Source organism: Cherax quadricarinatus, chromosome 1 (assembly GCF_038502225.1).
Source record: "Cherax quadricarinatus isolate ZL_2023a chromosome 1, ASM3850222v1, whole genome shotgun sequence".
In the NCBI taxonomy this organism is placed as follows: Eukaryota; Metazoa; Arthropoda; class Malacostraca; order Decapoda; family Parastacidae; genus Cherax; species Cherax quadricarinatus.
In genome coordinates, this window is record NC_091292.1 from 11,752,987 (window position 1) to 11,769,073 (window position 16,087).

General features: G+C 39.5%; 1 protein-coding gene across 1 annotated transcript in view; it reads left to right on the plus strand.

Annotated features, from left to right (window-relative positions):
• The window catches only part of LOC128691897 (probable 4-coumarate--CoA ligase 3), a 105,378-nt gene that overhangs the window by 32,954 nt on the left and 56,337 nt on the right, over positions 1-16,087 (plus strand). Inside the window, exons 5-6 of the mRNA XM_070085600.1 lie at positions 7,683-7,875; positions 8,178-8,332. Coding sequence (XP_069941701.1) covers positions 7,683-7,875; positions 8,178-8,332 — 348 coding nt within the window. The remainder of the gene's footprint in view (positions 1-7,682; positions 7,876-8,177; positions 8,333-16,087) is intronic.

Here is a 16,087-nt window from a genome sequence, read left to right on the forward strand (position 1 = left end):
ATGCCACATATAACAGGGCGCCCCCCTCCCTTCTTCCTAATTATGTCTATAGCTGTCCTGAACCTTTAACTAAATCCCCACTTCTACGCTTGCCTACATCATTGCCACCAGCACTGAGGCAGATAATAGGATTGATCCCATTACCGTTCATGATGTTGTCAAGCCGGCTTACAATATCCTCCATCCCAGCCCCAGGAAATCAAACCCTCTGTCTCCTACTCCTGTCCTTCAAGCAGAAGGCCCTATCCATGTACCTAACCTGGCTATCCCCAACAACAACAATGTTTTACCATCCTTGATGTCGTTCGTCATAACGTTCGTAGTAGACTCACATTCGTCCTGTAGCACGGACGTCCTGTAGCAGTCTCTTTCTTCTTCATTGTTTCTACCTTTCTATTCGTCTTCTTAACCATCAACTTCGTTCCATGCTGTCCAGCCACTGTCCAGGTTCCCTTCTTGACCTGAGGACTCACAACAGGAGGACTACTATAAATCCTCTTGTTTTTCTCAGTCAAATGCCGTATCTCTTATCTTCGCTATCCTCAATTCCTCCTTAAGCTGCTGGTAAAGTTGCTTGATGGAGGTCATCTTGGTTCAGTCCATGAACGTTTCCTGGTGGTGCTCAGCCGATGTCCAACCATATGTGTCGATGCTATTATTTTCTATCTATTTCAGCATTTCATTATAACATGAAATGCTTAGTTGTACTCACTTGGTTTGGGCTTAAAGCCCGTGGATAACGACCTGGAAAAGGACAGCCTTAATCACCTTATGTCTGCCCATGGACTGCAGTACATAATCGGCGTTATAAGAGAATAAGACTTACCTTCCTCGTGTAACGTGAGTTTATGGCATTGAATGCGCCATTAAGGCTGATAGCAATGGCTTGAGTGTCTCGGGGAATGTTGCACTGGTCGCCATTATGTCGGGAATGTTTGCTGCAGTCACTAGCTTGTTAGTTTTGTGGCATTATCCAAAGCAGGGAGAACACGGAGACACAATAAACACTACGTGATTAGTTCTATCGTGAATTTCCTGACTCATATAAAGAAACTAGTCTAACTTCCTAGTTTCCTGAGACTGTCAGAATGAACAAGAGTCAAAAACACACTGGTCACTACTGTCCCTTAAAGCAATCTAAGCTCTCTCGCCCTCCGCCCTCTTGCTCATCGTCCCCACAAAGGATATGCTGAACTCAGCTTTATATCTCTTCCATGCTACACATTGCAACAGTATTCAATGCAAGAAGGTAGGTTTCTTGTTATCTAGTTATAGACTAGAATTCATAATAGTCCCAACTTGTAGATAAAGTGGGGTGCAGGTATTTCCTTAATCTCCTGCTATGGAGAAAGAGTAATTATTCTAGTTTAACTCTCACTGCATAGTTGCAACAAGTCAAGCAAGGGGAGGGAAGCATGCCTTGTGATGCTATAGTACAAACATGATGGCTTGATAAATCTGTTTGCAAGGGAGGAAGAGTCCACTAGCCCCTTCTTGGAGGGTTAAGTCCCTCGGAGGGCTGAGGGGGGCTGAGAGATACCCCCTTTACTGGAGAATTTTCTCCACATTTATACTGTTTTTTGTTGCCTGCAGAGGAATTCTCTTGCTGTCTTACAGAGACCAATCACCTTGTGTCTGCCCATGGACTGCAGTACATAATCGGTGTTATAAGAGATTAAGACTTATCTTGCTCGTGTAACGTGAGCTTATGGCGTCGAATGCGCCATTAAGGCTGATAGCAATGACTTGAATGAAGGCTTGAGTGTCTCGGGGAATGTTGCACTAGTCGCCATTATGTCGGGAATGTTTGCTGCAATCACTAGCAATACCAGTTGCACTTCACCATTCAGTAACATCATTTGTTCATAGTTTTGTTGGTCATTATGGTCTTGGAAGTTGTTAATGACACTCGACAGACAACAACAACGAGCATGTCCATCGCCACCAACGCCCAAGATAACTCCTTCCATGGATTTGATATTATGAACATTTCTGACCCAGAAATAGCTAAACTCCTTAGGATCCAACACTAAACAATCACCAAGCTAACCCAGGAAATGCAGGAACTTAAAACCTCCAATGACACATTTACCTAAGAAGTAAAGGAACTACAAACTTCTAACACACAGTACCTCGGCAAGATCACAACTCTAGAACATAAACTAAACACACTTGAACAACTAAGCAACACCCACACCCAGTCTGTGGACACCATCAACAGTCTAAAAGATCAAGTTACCCAACTAAATACCAACACCATAGAAGAAAGATCACGAGTGGACCTCCAACTTACCGATGTCATTAACAATTTCCAAGACCATAATGACCAACATTTATTTGACGCTGTTATAGTTAATAGCAACCATCTCCCACCAACGGTCACCCAAGAGACATGCATGGAGGCCACCCTACAGCTTTTCAAATCAAGGATAATTACAGACAGCACTACTGACCACTACTCCACCTTCCTCTTAACAAACATTAGTAAACCACCACTGGAATACAACAAAGTTTCTTTTTGACTCCATGACGAGACCTCAATAAGTAACTTCACAGCAGAGCTAGAGACGGTTGACTGTCCTACAGAATTCTCCAAGGCCAATGGTATCGTTGATTGGATAGACACATTCTTAATAAATTACTTAAGTCAATGTGACCTGACCTGACTAGGTTGGGTGCATTGGCTTAAGCCGGTAGGAGACTTGGATCTGCCTCGCATGGGCCAGTAGGCCTTCTGCAGTGTTCCTTCGTTCTTATGTTCTTATGTTTTTAATAAACGGTTAGGTTACCCATGGCTAACTAACAGCATACTAAGATCCAGTGATAAGAAACATCAATATGAAAAGCAATATAGACTGGACTTAATACACAAAGATATTATTAAACACTATGCATCAGTTCTCACCAAATAATAAGAAAGGCCAAGCAATTGTACCATTCCAGCAGATTCACTGAAACAAACTGAAAAATTTTAGGGATATTGTCCTTACTAAACCGAATGAAACACAACTACAGCCAATTGCTACAGTTAACAAGATAAATGACTTCTTCTCAACCATAGGATCAAATCTCGCCAGTAAAATCCCAGGTACAAACGCCCGAGCAAGTGACTACTTAGATGGGAATTTCCCAATCTCCTTCTATCTTGCACCTACCGAACCCACTGAAGTCACCACGATTATCAAGTCACTTAAAAATAAATCAGGGAATCTGTCTCAAGTCCCACCATTACTGTACAAGCGAGCGGCTCATGTCCTTTCGCATGCTATTTAGTAAGTAATTTATTCAGGTATACACAATACAGTTACATAGATTTTCATACATAACAGCATTACTATTTAACAAATCGCTAGAAACTAGCACCTTCCCGACACTACTCAAGACAGCAAGGGTTACACCAATACACAAAGGTGGTGACCCTACAAATGTAAATAACTACAGGCCAATATAAAACTTACCGTTACTATCCAAAATCTTCGAGAAACTCGTGCACAAGAGACTATATTCGTTTATAACAGCACAAAGCATACTCAACCCCTGCCAATTTGGCTTCAGGAAAAATAAAAGAACAAGCAATGCAATTGTAAAAATGCTAGACCTGCTTTCCACAGCACTGGAAAATAAGGAATATCCATTAGGACTGTTTATTGACATAAGGAAAGCTTTTGATACAGTAGACGACAGCATCCTACTCCACAAACTTGACCATTATGGTATAAGAGGCCATGCACTTATATATTTCAAATCCTACCTTACTAACAGGTATCAATACCTCTCCATTAAGGACACAACCTCATCGTCACGACCACTTGATACTGGAGTTCCAAACGGAAGTGTCCTTGGTCCCCTGCTCTTCCTTTTATACATCAATAATCTTCCCAAAGTATCACAACACTTGAAACTAATTCTCTTTGCTGACGACACTACTTAAGTCATCTCCCACCCAAATCTTGCCACACTCAACACCATTGTTAACGAGGAGCTACTAAAAATATCTACTTGGATGACAGCCAATAAACTTACACTCAACACTGACAAAACCTTCTATCTTATGTTTGGTAACAGAGCAGGTGTTGCACAACTGAACATTAAGACTGACGACACTCTTATTACTATACATAATGAGGGCAAATTCCTGGGCCTACAACTCGACAGCAACCTGAAATTCATCACCCATATCCAACACATAACACAAAAAGTATCCAAAAAGGTTGGGAACCTCTCTAAGATACGTTACTACATACCACAATCAGCCCTACTCACACTATACTATTCACTCATCTATCCCTACCTCACATATGCCATTTGTGCTTGGGGATCAACAGCAACAACCCACCTGAAGTCAATAATAACCCAACAAAAAGCCGCAGTAAGAATTATCACACACTCCAATACTAGGAACCCCTCCCCCCCACTCTTCAAAGACCCAAACTTACTCACTGTTCAGAACATCCACACTTACTGCTGTGCAACCTACATTTACAGAGCCATAAATTCCAATATTAACCCAGAACTAAAACGCTTTCTTGATAGTTGTGACAGGACTCACAGGCACAACACCAGGCACAAAAATCTCTATTTATTGACATTCCCTGTGTCTGGCTAAACCTATACAAAAATTCAATGTACATAAAAGGGTCTGAAATCTGGAACTCCCTGCCCGAAAACTCTAGAACTGCAGACACAACCATCACTTTCAAAACTACCGTTAAGAAACATCTCTCCCTAACACACCACACCGTCAGCTAACTACATGAAAACCACCGTATCATGCACATATCCAAAACCACCGTATCATGCACATATCCAAAACCACCGTATCATGCACATATCCAAAACAAAATAGACTTACTCTCGTTATCTGTGATTCCCTCTAATTTACACTTACACTCATCCAAATGACTGTAAACAAAATTCCGAATATAGCTATTGCCTAATATATCTTAATCTAGTCATAAGTTTACCTGAGATACTCCAATATAGGAACTTTAATAGAAACTGTGTATCATGCCAAGACAAAACCATTATTATTACTAAATTTACAAATTGTAACATTCTTAAATGTTTTGAACTACCTCACTATTGTAAATCTATTTAATCACTACAGTTATCTAACTTTAATATCAGTATGCTCTACAACCTGTATCAATATACTGTAGAGTAAGAATTAGTATTAGTTTGCCCGAAATGCCTAGGCCTGCTAGTGGCCTTCTATGTAATTAATATTTTATAATATGCAAACCACAAATTGTACTTAATATTCTATAATATGTAAACCCCACATTATAATCTTTACAGAGAAATAAATATTTCAATTTCAATTTCAATTTCAATTTCATAAAAATCTTTGAAAAGGTTCTAAGAAGCAAGACAGCCAGCCACATAGATACCCATCAGTTACACAACCCAGGGCAATACGGGTTTAGAGCAGGTCCGTCCTACCTGCCCCAGCTACTGGACCACTATGACAAGGTCCTGGATGCTGTAAAGGAAAAACAAAATAAATATGTAGTATACACAGACTTGGCAAAAGCTTTCGACAAGTGTGACCATGGTGTAATAGCACACAAAATGTGTGATAAAGGAATAAGAGGAAAAGTTGGTTGATAGATCTATAACTTCCTGACAAATAGAACACAAAGAGTAATAGTAAACAGAGTAAAGTCCCAGGCAGCCACAGTCAAAAACTCTGTTCCACAAGGCACAGTACTCGCTCCCATTCTATTTCTCATCCTCATTTCTGACATAGACACAGATGTAAGCCATAGCTCCGTGTCTTCTCTTGCGGATGACATCCGGATTGCCATAACAGTGACCTCCAGAGAAGTCACTGCGAGACTCCAAGCGGACATCACCCAAATCTTCAAACTGGTCACTCAAAACAATATGAAGTTCAATGAAGAGAAATTTCAACTACTCAGATATGGAAAACTTGAGGAAATTAAAACTGTATCGGGGTATACGTCAAATTCTAACCATACAATAGAGCGAAAAAGTAATGTGGAGGACCTGAGAGTGATAATGTTAGAGGATCTCGCTTTCCAAGACCACACCAATGTATCTACTGCATCTGCTAGGAAAATGACAGGATGGATAATGAGAACCTTCAAAACTAGGGACCCCAAGCCCATGATGGTTCTCTTCAAATCGTTGGAATACTGCTGCACACTAACTGCCCCCTTCAAGGCAGGAGAAATTGCTGACCTGGAGAGTGTACAAAGACCTTTCACGGCACACATACGTACGATAAGACACTTAAATTACTGGGAACGCTTGAAGCCCCTCGATCTTTATTCTCTGGAACGCAGGCGAGAGAGAGATACATGATAATATATACTTGGAAAATCCTAGAGGGATTAGTACCAAACTTGCACACGAAAATCACTCCCTATGAAAGCAAAAGACTTGGCAGGAGATGCAACATTCCCTCAATGAAAGTAGGTGCGCCAGCAGTACACTGAGACAACACTATAAGTGTCCGGGGCCCAAGACTGTTCAACTGTCTCCCAGCATACATAAGGGGGATTACCAATAGACCCCAGATTGCCTTCAAGAAGGCACTGGACAGGCACCTAAAGTCAGTACCTGACCAACCGGGCTGTGGTTCGTACGGCAGTTTGCGTGCGGCCAGCAGTAACAGCCTGATTGATCAGACCCTGATCCACCATGAGGCCTGGTCTCAGACCGAGCCGCGGGGGCGCTGACCCCCGAAATCTTCTCCAGGTCAACTCCAGGTAGCTAGGCTGTTCCCCACTCAAAAGTGGTACAGGTGTTGTGATGTATATAAGCTTGTAGACTATATACTCGAATTAATAAGCTAATTAAATTCCATCTTTAGCGTCGTTTAACTTAATACTTATATAAGAAACTGAATTTTAATTTATTAAGTTTCTACTGTTAAATTAACCATACTATTAAGGTAATGATAATTGAAAGTTTGGCATGAGTGCATACAGGCGAGAACTATTGTCCTCCACTTTCTCCCTTATAGCGTTTTCACCCCCTCCTCAAATTTACTAATACAGTATTGGAAAATCAGTTAAACTACTTGTTTGATTTTCCACAGGTAGCGCAAGAGTATATTGATACACAAAAGGCCTAGAAACTAAGCTCCAAAAGGGTTTACAAGAGTACATCTGGGTTTATATCTACAGTTTACTTATCTGTTACAAACAAATTTAGGAAACTTGCTTAATATAGTTGGTAACTTATTTCCATTAAAAATATATCTTGAATTATCACATATGTTATTATACTGTTTATCTCCATATTCCTTAAAAAATGGACAATTAAACACATAGTGTTCAAGATAGTGACCATAGGGCTGGCCACATACTTTGGATTCGGTTTGATCATCATCTGTTTGTCTTCCAGACTGCCAGAAGTACTTGTAACCAAGCCTAGGTCTGGCCACTGTAACAAGTAAGCAAGTCTTATGAAAAGTTGAAGGAAAAACTAGGCGGCTAACTGAAAGGACTTGTAAGGAATGATACGATTAAAAATCTAAACTGAATTAGTGGGTGCATGAACTAAGTCTACAAACTGCAATTTCACATTTTCATGAACGTAAGAAGTTATATAAACAAAGGGTCAGGTGACGTGACTCTGGGTTACCTACGTGGCATTCCACCTCTCAATATTTACAGACTTTCTTGGTGCACGGGGTAGAGGTAGCTTCATAGGAACTTGAGCGCAGACCTTTGGATGACTTATTATCCTTCCTTCCGCAGATCCCTAGCGAAACGATCGCTTGTATGCCCTACTCCAGCGGGACAACAGGAAAACCAAAAGGCGTGTGCATTCCTCACTCTTCTCTCTCTAATATAATCCCCATATATCACAACCCCTACACCTTCACCGTCATCAAGGCAGATGGTAAGTTTTTTACAATTCCTTCGAAAGTCTGACTGTTACACATATGTTTAAGTGCAAAGCTTCGTTGTAGATTTAAGAAACTAAATGTAAATCACACTAGATATCCTGGGTGAAGTGTTCCAATGTGAAATGTAGTTCACGCTCTCTAGTGCCAAGATATAAACTTCCAAGTCTTGCCTGTATAACTGCATTACATTATTTTGAAAATAAACTTTATTAAGCATATTTAAACTTATAATGAATAATTTTAAAATTCAGCAGTTTAATTCCATTTTTTTACCGAGTGTCAATCTGTCTTACAGGAGAGCATCAGGAAGAATTCATGGGTCTGCTGCCCTTCTTCCATATCTACGGGATGATGACAGTTATGTCCTGTGCAATGTTCAACGGGGTCAAACTGATCACACTTCCCAGATTTGAGCCCAAGAGCTTCCTAGAAGTACTCAAGAAGAATCGGGTAGGAAAGAACCATGGTTACTTTATTATTAATGCTAATGTAGTGTTAGAGTGTTCAGCAGAAGTTTGTGGTTACAGGAAAGTGGGTGAGGGAGCGAAGAAGAGCGATTGGTGGAGTGATGATGTAAAGAGATTAGTAAGAGAGAAAAAGTTAGCATATGAGAGCTTTTACAAAGTAGAAGTGATGCAAGGAGGGAAGAGTATATGGAGAGGAAAAAAGAGGTTAAGAGAGAGGTGAAGCAATGTTAAAAGAGGGCAAATGAGATAGTGGGTGGGACATTATCAACAAATTTTAATGAAAATAAGAAAAAGTTTTGGAATAAGATTAACAATTTGAGGAAACCTAGGGAACGAATGGATTTGACAGTTAAAAGTATGAGAGGAGAGTTATTAAATGGAGAGTTGGAGGTATCAAGAAGATGGAGGGAATATTTTGAGGAATTGTTAAATGTTGATTAAAATAGGGAAGCTGTGATTTCGTGTGTAGGGCAAGGAGGAATAACATCTTGTAGGAAAGAGGAAGAACCAGTTGTGAGTGTGGAGGAAGTGCGTTGAGCAGTGGGTAAAATTAAAGGAGGTAAGGCAGCTGGGACCGATGGGATAAAGAAAGAAATGTTAAAAGCAGGTGAGGATATAGTTCTGGAATGGTTGGTGCTTTTATTTAATAAATGTATGGAAGAGGGTAAGGTACCTAGGGATTTGGCAAAGCATGCATAGTTCCTTTGAATAAAGGCAAAGGAGACAAAAGAGAGTGCAAAAATTATAGGGGAATTATAGGGGTTGAAAAAGAAGTAATTGCTAGGGTGTTGGAGAGGGAGGTGGGATTAAATTATGGGGAATCAAATACAAAATGGGACTTGACACAGTTACTTTTTGCTGATGATACTGTGTTTTTGGGAGATTCCTAAGAAACGTTACGAAGGTTAGTAGACAAGTTTGGGAGGGTGTGTAAAGGTAAAAAGTTGAAAGTGAACATAGATAAGAGTAAGGTGATGAGGGTATCAAACGATTGAGATAAAGAAAAATTGGATATCACATTGGAGAGAGAGAGAGTATGGAAGAAGTGAATGTTTTCAGATATTTGGGAGTTGACTTGTCAGCAGATGGGTTTATGAAGGATGAGGTTAACCATAGAATTGATGAAGGAAAAAAGGTGAGTGGTGCATTGGGGTATCTGTGGAGACAAAACACGTTAACCAAAGAGGCAAAGAAGGGAATGTACGAAAGCATAGTGGTACCAACATTCTTGTATGGGTGTGAAGGTTGGGTTGTAAATGATGCAGCTAGGAGGCGGCTAGAGGCAGTGGAGGTGTCCTGTCTAAGGCCAATGGGTGGTGTAGATATGCAAAGAATTCGTAGTGTCAAAATTAGGAAGAAGTGTGGAGTTACTAAAAAGTAATAGTCAGAGGGTTGAAGGAGGGTTGTTGAGGTGGCTTGATCATTTTGAGAGAATGGAACAAAGTAGAATGACTTGGAGAGTGTATAAATCTGTAGGGGAAGAAAGGCAGGGTAGGGGTCTTCCTCGAAAAGGTTTGAGGGAGGGGGTAAAGAAGGTTTTGTGGGCGAGGGGCTTGGATTTCCAGCATGCGTGCGTGAGCGTGTTACAGAGGAGTGAATGGAGATGAATCGTTTTTGGAACCTGACGAGCTGTTAGAGTGTGAGCAGGGTAACATTTTGTGAAGGGAGTCAGGGAAATCGGTTAGCCGGACTTGAGTCCTGGAAATGGGAAGTACAATGCCTGCACTTTAAAGGAGGGGTCTGGGATATTGGCAGTTTGGAGTAACTATCTGAACTGTTGTATCTGGACGCCTCTGCAAAGACAGTGATTATGTATGACTGATGGTGAAAGTGTTGAATGATAATGAAAGTTTTTTCTTTCTTTTTGGGTTTTTCTTTCTTTTGGGTCACCCTGCCTCGGTGGGAAAAGGTCGATGTGTTAAAAAGAAAAAAGTATGTTGAGTGTACCTGGTAAAGTGTATGGTAGAGTTAGTATTGAAAGAATGTAGATATACACCATTTCCTTGTTAAATTAAATAGTTTAGCCCATTCTATAAACTTTACTGTTGAGTTTGAGGAAAATAACTCATTGCCTTTTCTAGATGTTTCAATTAATAAGGGTAATAATGAATTCAAATTTAAAATTTACAGAAAACCTACAAATAACTGTTCCTATGTGCACTATTATTCTTCATATCAAGATAGAGTTAAACTGTCTGTTTTCTCATCAATGTTTTTGAGTGCTTTACGTATTTGTAGTGTTAGGTAAGACACATATGCAACAGTTAGGTATCTTTATTTTGAAACGTTTCGCCTACACAGTAGGCTTCTTCAGTCGAGTACAGAAAAGTTGATAGAAGCAGAAGATACTTGAAGACGATGTAATCAGTCCATCACCCTTAAAGTTTTGAGGTGGTCAGTCCCTCAGTCTGGAGAAGAGCATTGTTCCGTTGTCTGAAACAATATGAAGTTGAAGTGACAGAATCGGGCCTTATATAGTGCCAGGAGGTGAGACGTAGGTTGATTTGGGAGGGCAGGTCCTTCTCAAACCCAGCCGTTCTCACTAGTAGAGGTTGTCGAAGTAGATGGTCTGTACCAAGATATCCTTGTGTTGCAGTGTCTGACAGAATGAACATTAAAATGGTATAAAATACCGACAGATTGTTAGGTAAGACACATATGCAACAGTTAGGTATCTTTATTTTGAAACGTTTCGCCTACACAGTAGGCTTCTTCAGTCGAGTACAGAAAAGTTGATAGAAGCAGAAGATACTTGAAGACGATGTAATCAGTCCATCACCCTTAAAGTTTTGAGGTGGTCAGTCCCTCAGTCTGGAGAAGAGCATTGTTCCGTTGTCTGAAACAATATGAAGTTGAAGTGACAGAATCGGGCCTTATATAGTGCCAGGAGGTGAGACGTAGGTTGATTTGGGAGGGCAGGTCCTTCTCAAACCCAGCCGTTCTCACTAGTAGAGGTTGTCGAAGTAGATGGTCTGTACCAAGATATCCTTGTGTTGCAGTGTCTGACAGAATGAACATTAAAATGGTATAAAATACCGACAGATTGTTAGGTAAGACACATATGCAACAGTTAGGTATCTTTATTTTGAAACGTTTCGCCTACACAGTAGGCTTCTTCAGTCGAGTACAGAAAAGTTGATAGAAGCAGAAGATACTTGAAGACGATGTAATCAGTCCATCACCCTTAAAGTTTTGAGGTGGTCAGTCCCTCAGTCTGGAGAAGAGCATTGTTCCGTTGTCTGAAACAATATGAAGTTGAAGTGACAGAATCGGGCCTTATATAGTGCCAGGAGGTGAGACGTAGGTTGATTTGGGAGGGCAGGTCCTTCTCAAACCCAGCCGTTCTCACTAGTAGAGGTTGTCGAAGTAGATGGTCTGTACCAAGATATCCTTGTGTTGCAGTGTCTGACAGAATGAACATTAAAATGGTATAAAATACCGACAGATTGTTAGGTAAGACACATATGCAACAGTTAGGTATCTTTATTTTGAAACGTTTCGCCTACACAGTAGGCTTCTTCAGTCGAGTACAGAAAAGTTGATAGAAGCAGAAGATACTTGAAGACGATGTAATCAGTCCATCACCCTTAAAGTTTTGAGGTGGTCAGTCCCTCAGTCTGGAGAAGAGCATTGTTCCGTTGTCTGAAACAATATGAAGTTGAAGTGACAGAATCGGGCCTTATATAGTGCCAGGAGGTGAGACGTAGGTTGATTTGGGAGGGCAGGTCCTTCTCAAACCCAGCCGTTCTCACTAGTAGAGGTTGTCGAAGTAGATGGTCTGTACCAAGATATCCTTGTGTTGCAGTGTCTGACAGAATGAACATTAAAATGGTATAAAATACCGACAGATTGTTAGGTAAGACACATATGCAACATATCAACTTTTCTGTACTCGACTGAAGAAGCCTACTGTGTAGGCGAAACGTTTCAAAATAAAGATACCTAACTGTTGCATATGTGTCTTACCTAACAATCTGTCGGTATTTTATACCATTTTAATGTTCATTCTGTCAGACACTGCAACACAAGGATATCTTGGTACAGACCATCTACTTCGACAACCTCTACTAGTGAGAACGGCTGGGTTTGAGAAGGACCTGCCCTCCCAAATCAACCTACGTCTCACCTCCTGGCACTATATAAGGCCCGATTCTGTCACTTCAACTTCATATTGTTTCAGACAACGGAACAATGCTCTTCTCCAGACTGAGGGACTGACCACCTCAAAACTTTAAGGGTGATGGACTGATTACATCGTCTTCAAGTATCTTCTGCTTCTATCAACTTTTCTGTACTCGACTGAAGAAGCCTACTGTGTAGGCGAAACGTTTCAAAATAAAGATACCTAACTGTTGCATATGTGTCTTACCTAACAATCTGTCGGTATTTTATACCATTTTAATGTTCATTCTGTCAGACACTGCAACACAAGGATATCTTGGTACAGACCATCTACTTCGACAACCTCTACTAGTGAGAACGGCTGGGTTTGAGAAGGACCTGCCCTCCCAAATCAACCTACGTCTCACCTCCTGGCACTATATAAGGCCCGATTCTGTCACTTCAACTTCATATTGTTTCAGACAACGGAACAATGCTCTTCTCCAGACTGAGGGACTGACCACCTCAAAACTTTAAGGGTGATGGACTGATTACATCGTCTTCAAGTATCTTCTGCTTCTATCAACTTTTCTGTACTCGACTGAAGAAGCCTACGGTGTAGGCGAAACGTTTCAAAATAAAGATACCTAACTGTTGCATATGTGTCTCACCTAACAATCTGTCGGTATTTTATACCATTTTAATGTTCATTCTGTCAGACACTGCAACACAAGGGTATCTTGGTACAGACCATCTACTTCGACAACCTCTACTAGTGAGAACGGCTGGGTTTGAGAAGGACCTGCCCTCCCAAATCAACCTACGTCTCACCTCCTGGCACTATATAAGGCCCGATTCTGTCACTTCAACTTCATATTGTTTCAGACAACGGAACAATGCTCTTCTCCAGACTGAGGGACTGACCACCTCAAAACTTTAAGGGTGATGGACTGATTACATCGTCTTCAAGTATCTTCTGCTTCTATCAACTTTTCTGTACTCGACTGAAGAAGCCTACTGTGTAGGCGAAACGTTTCAAAATAAAGATACCTAACTGTTGCATATGTGTCTTACCTAACAATCTGTCGGTATTTTATACCATTTTAATGTTCACGTATTTGTAGTCCAGAGTTCATAGATGAGGAAATATCCAACATTAACGAAATAGCTAATGATCTGAAATACCCAAGAAACGTAATTGATAATTTTTTTAAAATTGCCAGAAATACTTTTTGCAATCCAAAAAAGGACAACCAGCCTTTTTCAACTAAAAATATGTTGGTTCTCCCTTACCATGAAAACTTGGTTGATATGCCTTCTCTTCTTAAGACTTTTAATATCAAGGTTGTATTTAAAAATCTTGATACAGTAAAAAAAAACTTTTGATAAAGAATTCCCCCCAAAATGCTGACGGATGTGTCTATAAGATTCCTTGTAAAATTTGCTATAAAGTTTATTACGGTCAAACTGGTAAAAGTCTGGAGCTTAGATTAAAACAACATAAATATAGCATTAGAACTGGACAAGAGTCTAATGCTCTATTTATTCATGCAAGAGATTTTAACCATCGAACTGATTTTCAAAAAGTTGAGAAAGTTGTATCAAGTAAGACCATGGTAGACAGGAATATAATTTAATCATGTTCCATAAAGGGCAGTTTTGAATATAATATGAATATTTCCTTTGGTTTATGTAAATTAGATTCATTTATAATTAATAAAATTTGGGAAGAATTTAGTAATACATTTGACAAATAATAAATCTTAATTCTTGGGTAGAGTACTTGGGTTGAGCAAATATTTTGTTAGTGGTATGTCGTGAAAGACCTGACTAGTTGGAACCAGCAGGCCTACTGCAGTGTTCCTTTCTTATGAGTCGGGTGTCGTCGCGCGTCAGGTGTTGCTTTGTTGTGGGATGTGATGGTGAGGTGTGGTCTCGACATTTTATGTGCCTTCCTTTGATGTATTGTATTTATAGTTCCTTGATAATGTCGGAAATCATGAAATCGCTTGGAATTTCACTATTCTTTCACAGTGGCTGATATATATATATATATATATATATATATATATATATATATATATATATATATATATATATATATATATATATATATATATATATATATGTATATATATATATATATATGTATATATATATATATATATGTATATATATATATATATATATACATATATATATATATATATAAATATATATATATATATATATATATATATATATATATATATATATATATATATATATATATATATATATATATATATATATATATATATATATATATATATATATATATATATGGGGTTGTAAGAGAAGTGAATGCTTGGGTGTTGTCAAGAGGCATGGGATTAAGGGATCAAGAATCTAACACAAAGTGGGACCTGTCACAGTTGCTGTTTGCTGATGACACTGTGCTTTTGGGAGATTCTGAAGGAGAGTTGCCGAGGTTGGTGGATGAGTTTGGTAGGGTATGTAAAAAGAAGGAAATTAAAACTGAACATAGGAAAGAGTACGGTGATGAGGATATAAAAAATAGCAATGAAAGATTGGATATCAAACTAGAGGGAGGGAATATGGAGGAAGTGAATGTATTCAGATATTTGAGAGTGGACCTATCAGCAGATGGGTCTATGAAGGATAAGGTGAATCATAGAACTGAGGAGTCTCTGGAGACAAAGAATGTTATCCATGGAATCAAAGAGAGAATTGTATGAGAGTATAGTTATACCAACGCTATTATATGGGTGTGAAGCATGGATGGTGAATGTTGCAACAAACAGAAGGCTGGAGGGAATGGAGATATCGTGTCATAAGACAATGTGAGGTGTGAATAAAATCCAGAGAATCCATGGCTAGGAAACTAGGAGGAGGTGCAGGGTTACTAAAAATATTATCCAGAGGGCTGAGGAGGGGCTGTTGAGGTGGTTCAGACTTTTAGAGAGGATGGAACGAAATATAATGATTGGAGAGCATATAAATCTGTAATGGAAGGTGGTGTAGTGGTCGGCCTAGGAATGGATGGAGGGACGGAGGTAAAGGAGGTTTTGTGTGCAAGGGGCTTGGACTTCCAGCAAACATGCGTGAGTGTGTTAGGAGCAAGTGGGGACAAATGCTTTTTATGACTTGACGTGCTGTTGGAGTTTGAGCAGGGTAACATTTATGAAGGGATTCAGGGAAACCGGCAGGCCAGACTTGAGTCCTGGAGATGGGAAGTACAGTGTCGGCACTCTGAAGGAGGAGTGTTGATAAGTTGCAGCTTTATAACTGTAGTGTAAGCGCGCCTCTGGCAAGATGGTGGTGGAGTGAATGATGATGAAAGTATTTCTTTTTTTGGTCGCCCTGCTTTGGTGGGAGACGGCCGATGTGTTTATATTGGTCAATTAGCAAGAACTCATTTAAAATTAAGTCCTTTCTAAAATTTTCTCTTTTACATTTAAAGATATATTTTTTTCATTTATGTTAATGTAAAAATTAATAAAGAGGCTTAGAAAATTTACCTAACCTTATTATAACAAGCACAATTTAATTTAGCCTAGTCCAACTACATATATTTTAGATAAGTTTACAATAATTTAATAATGAACATACACAATGAAATATATTTTTTTGTTTG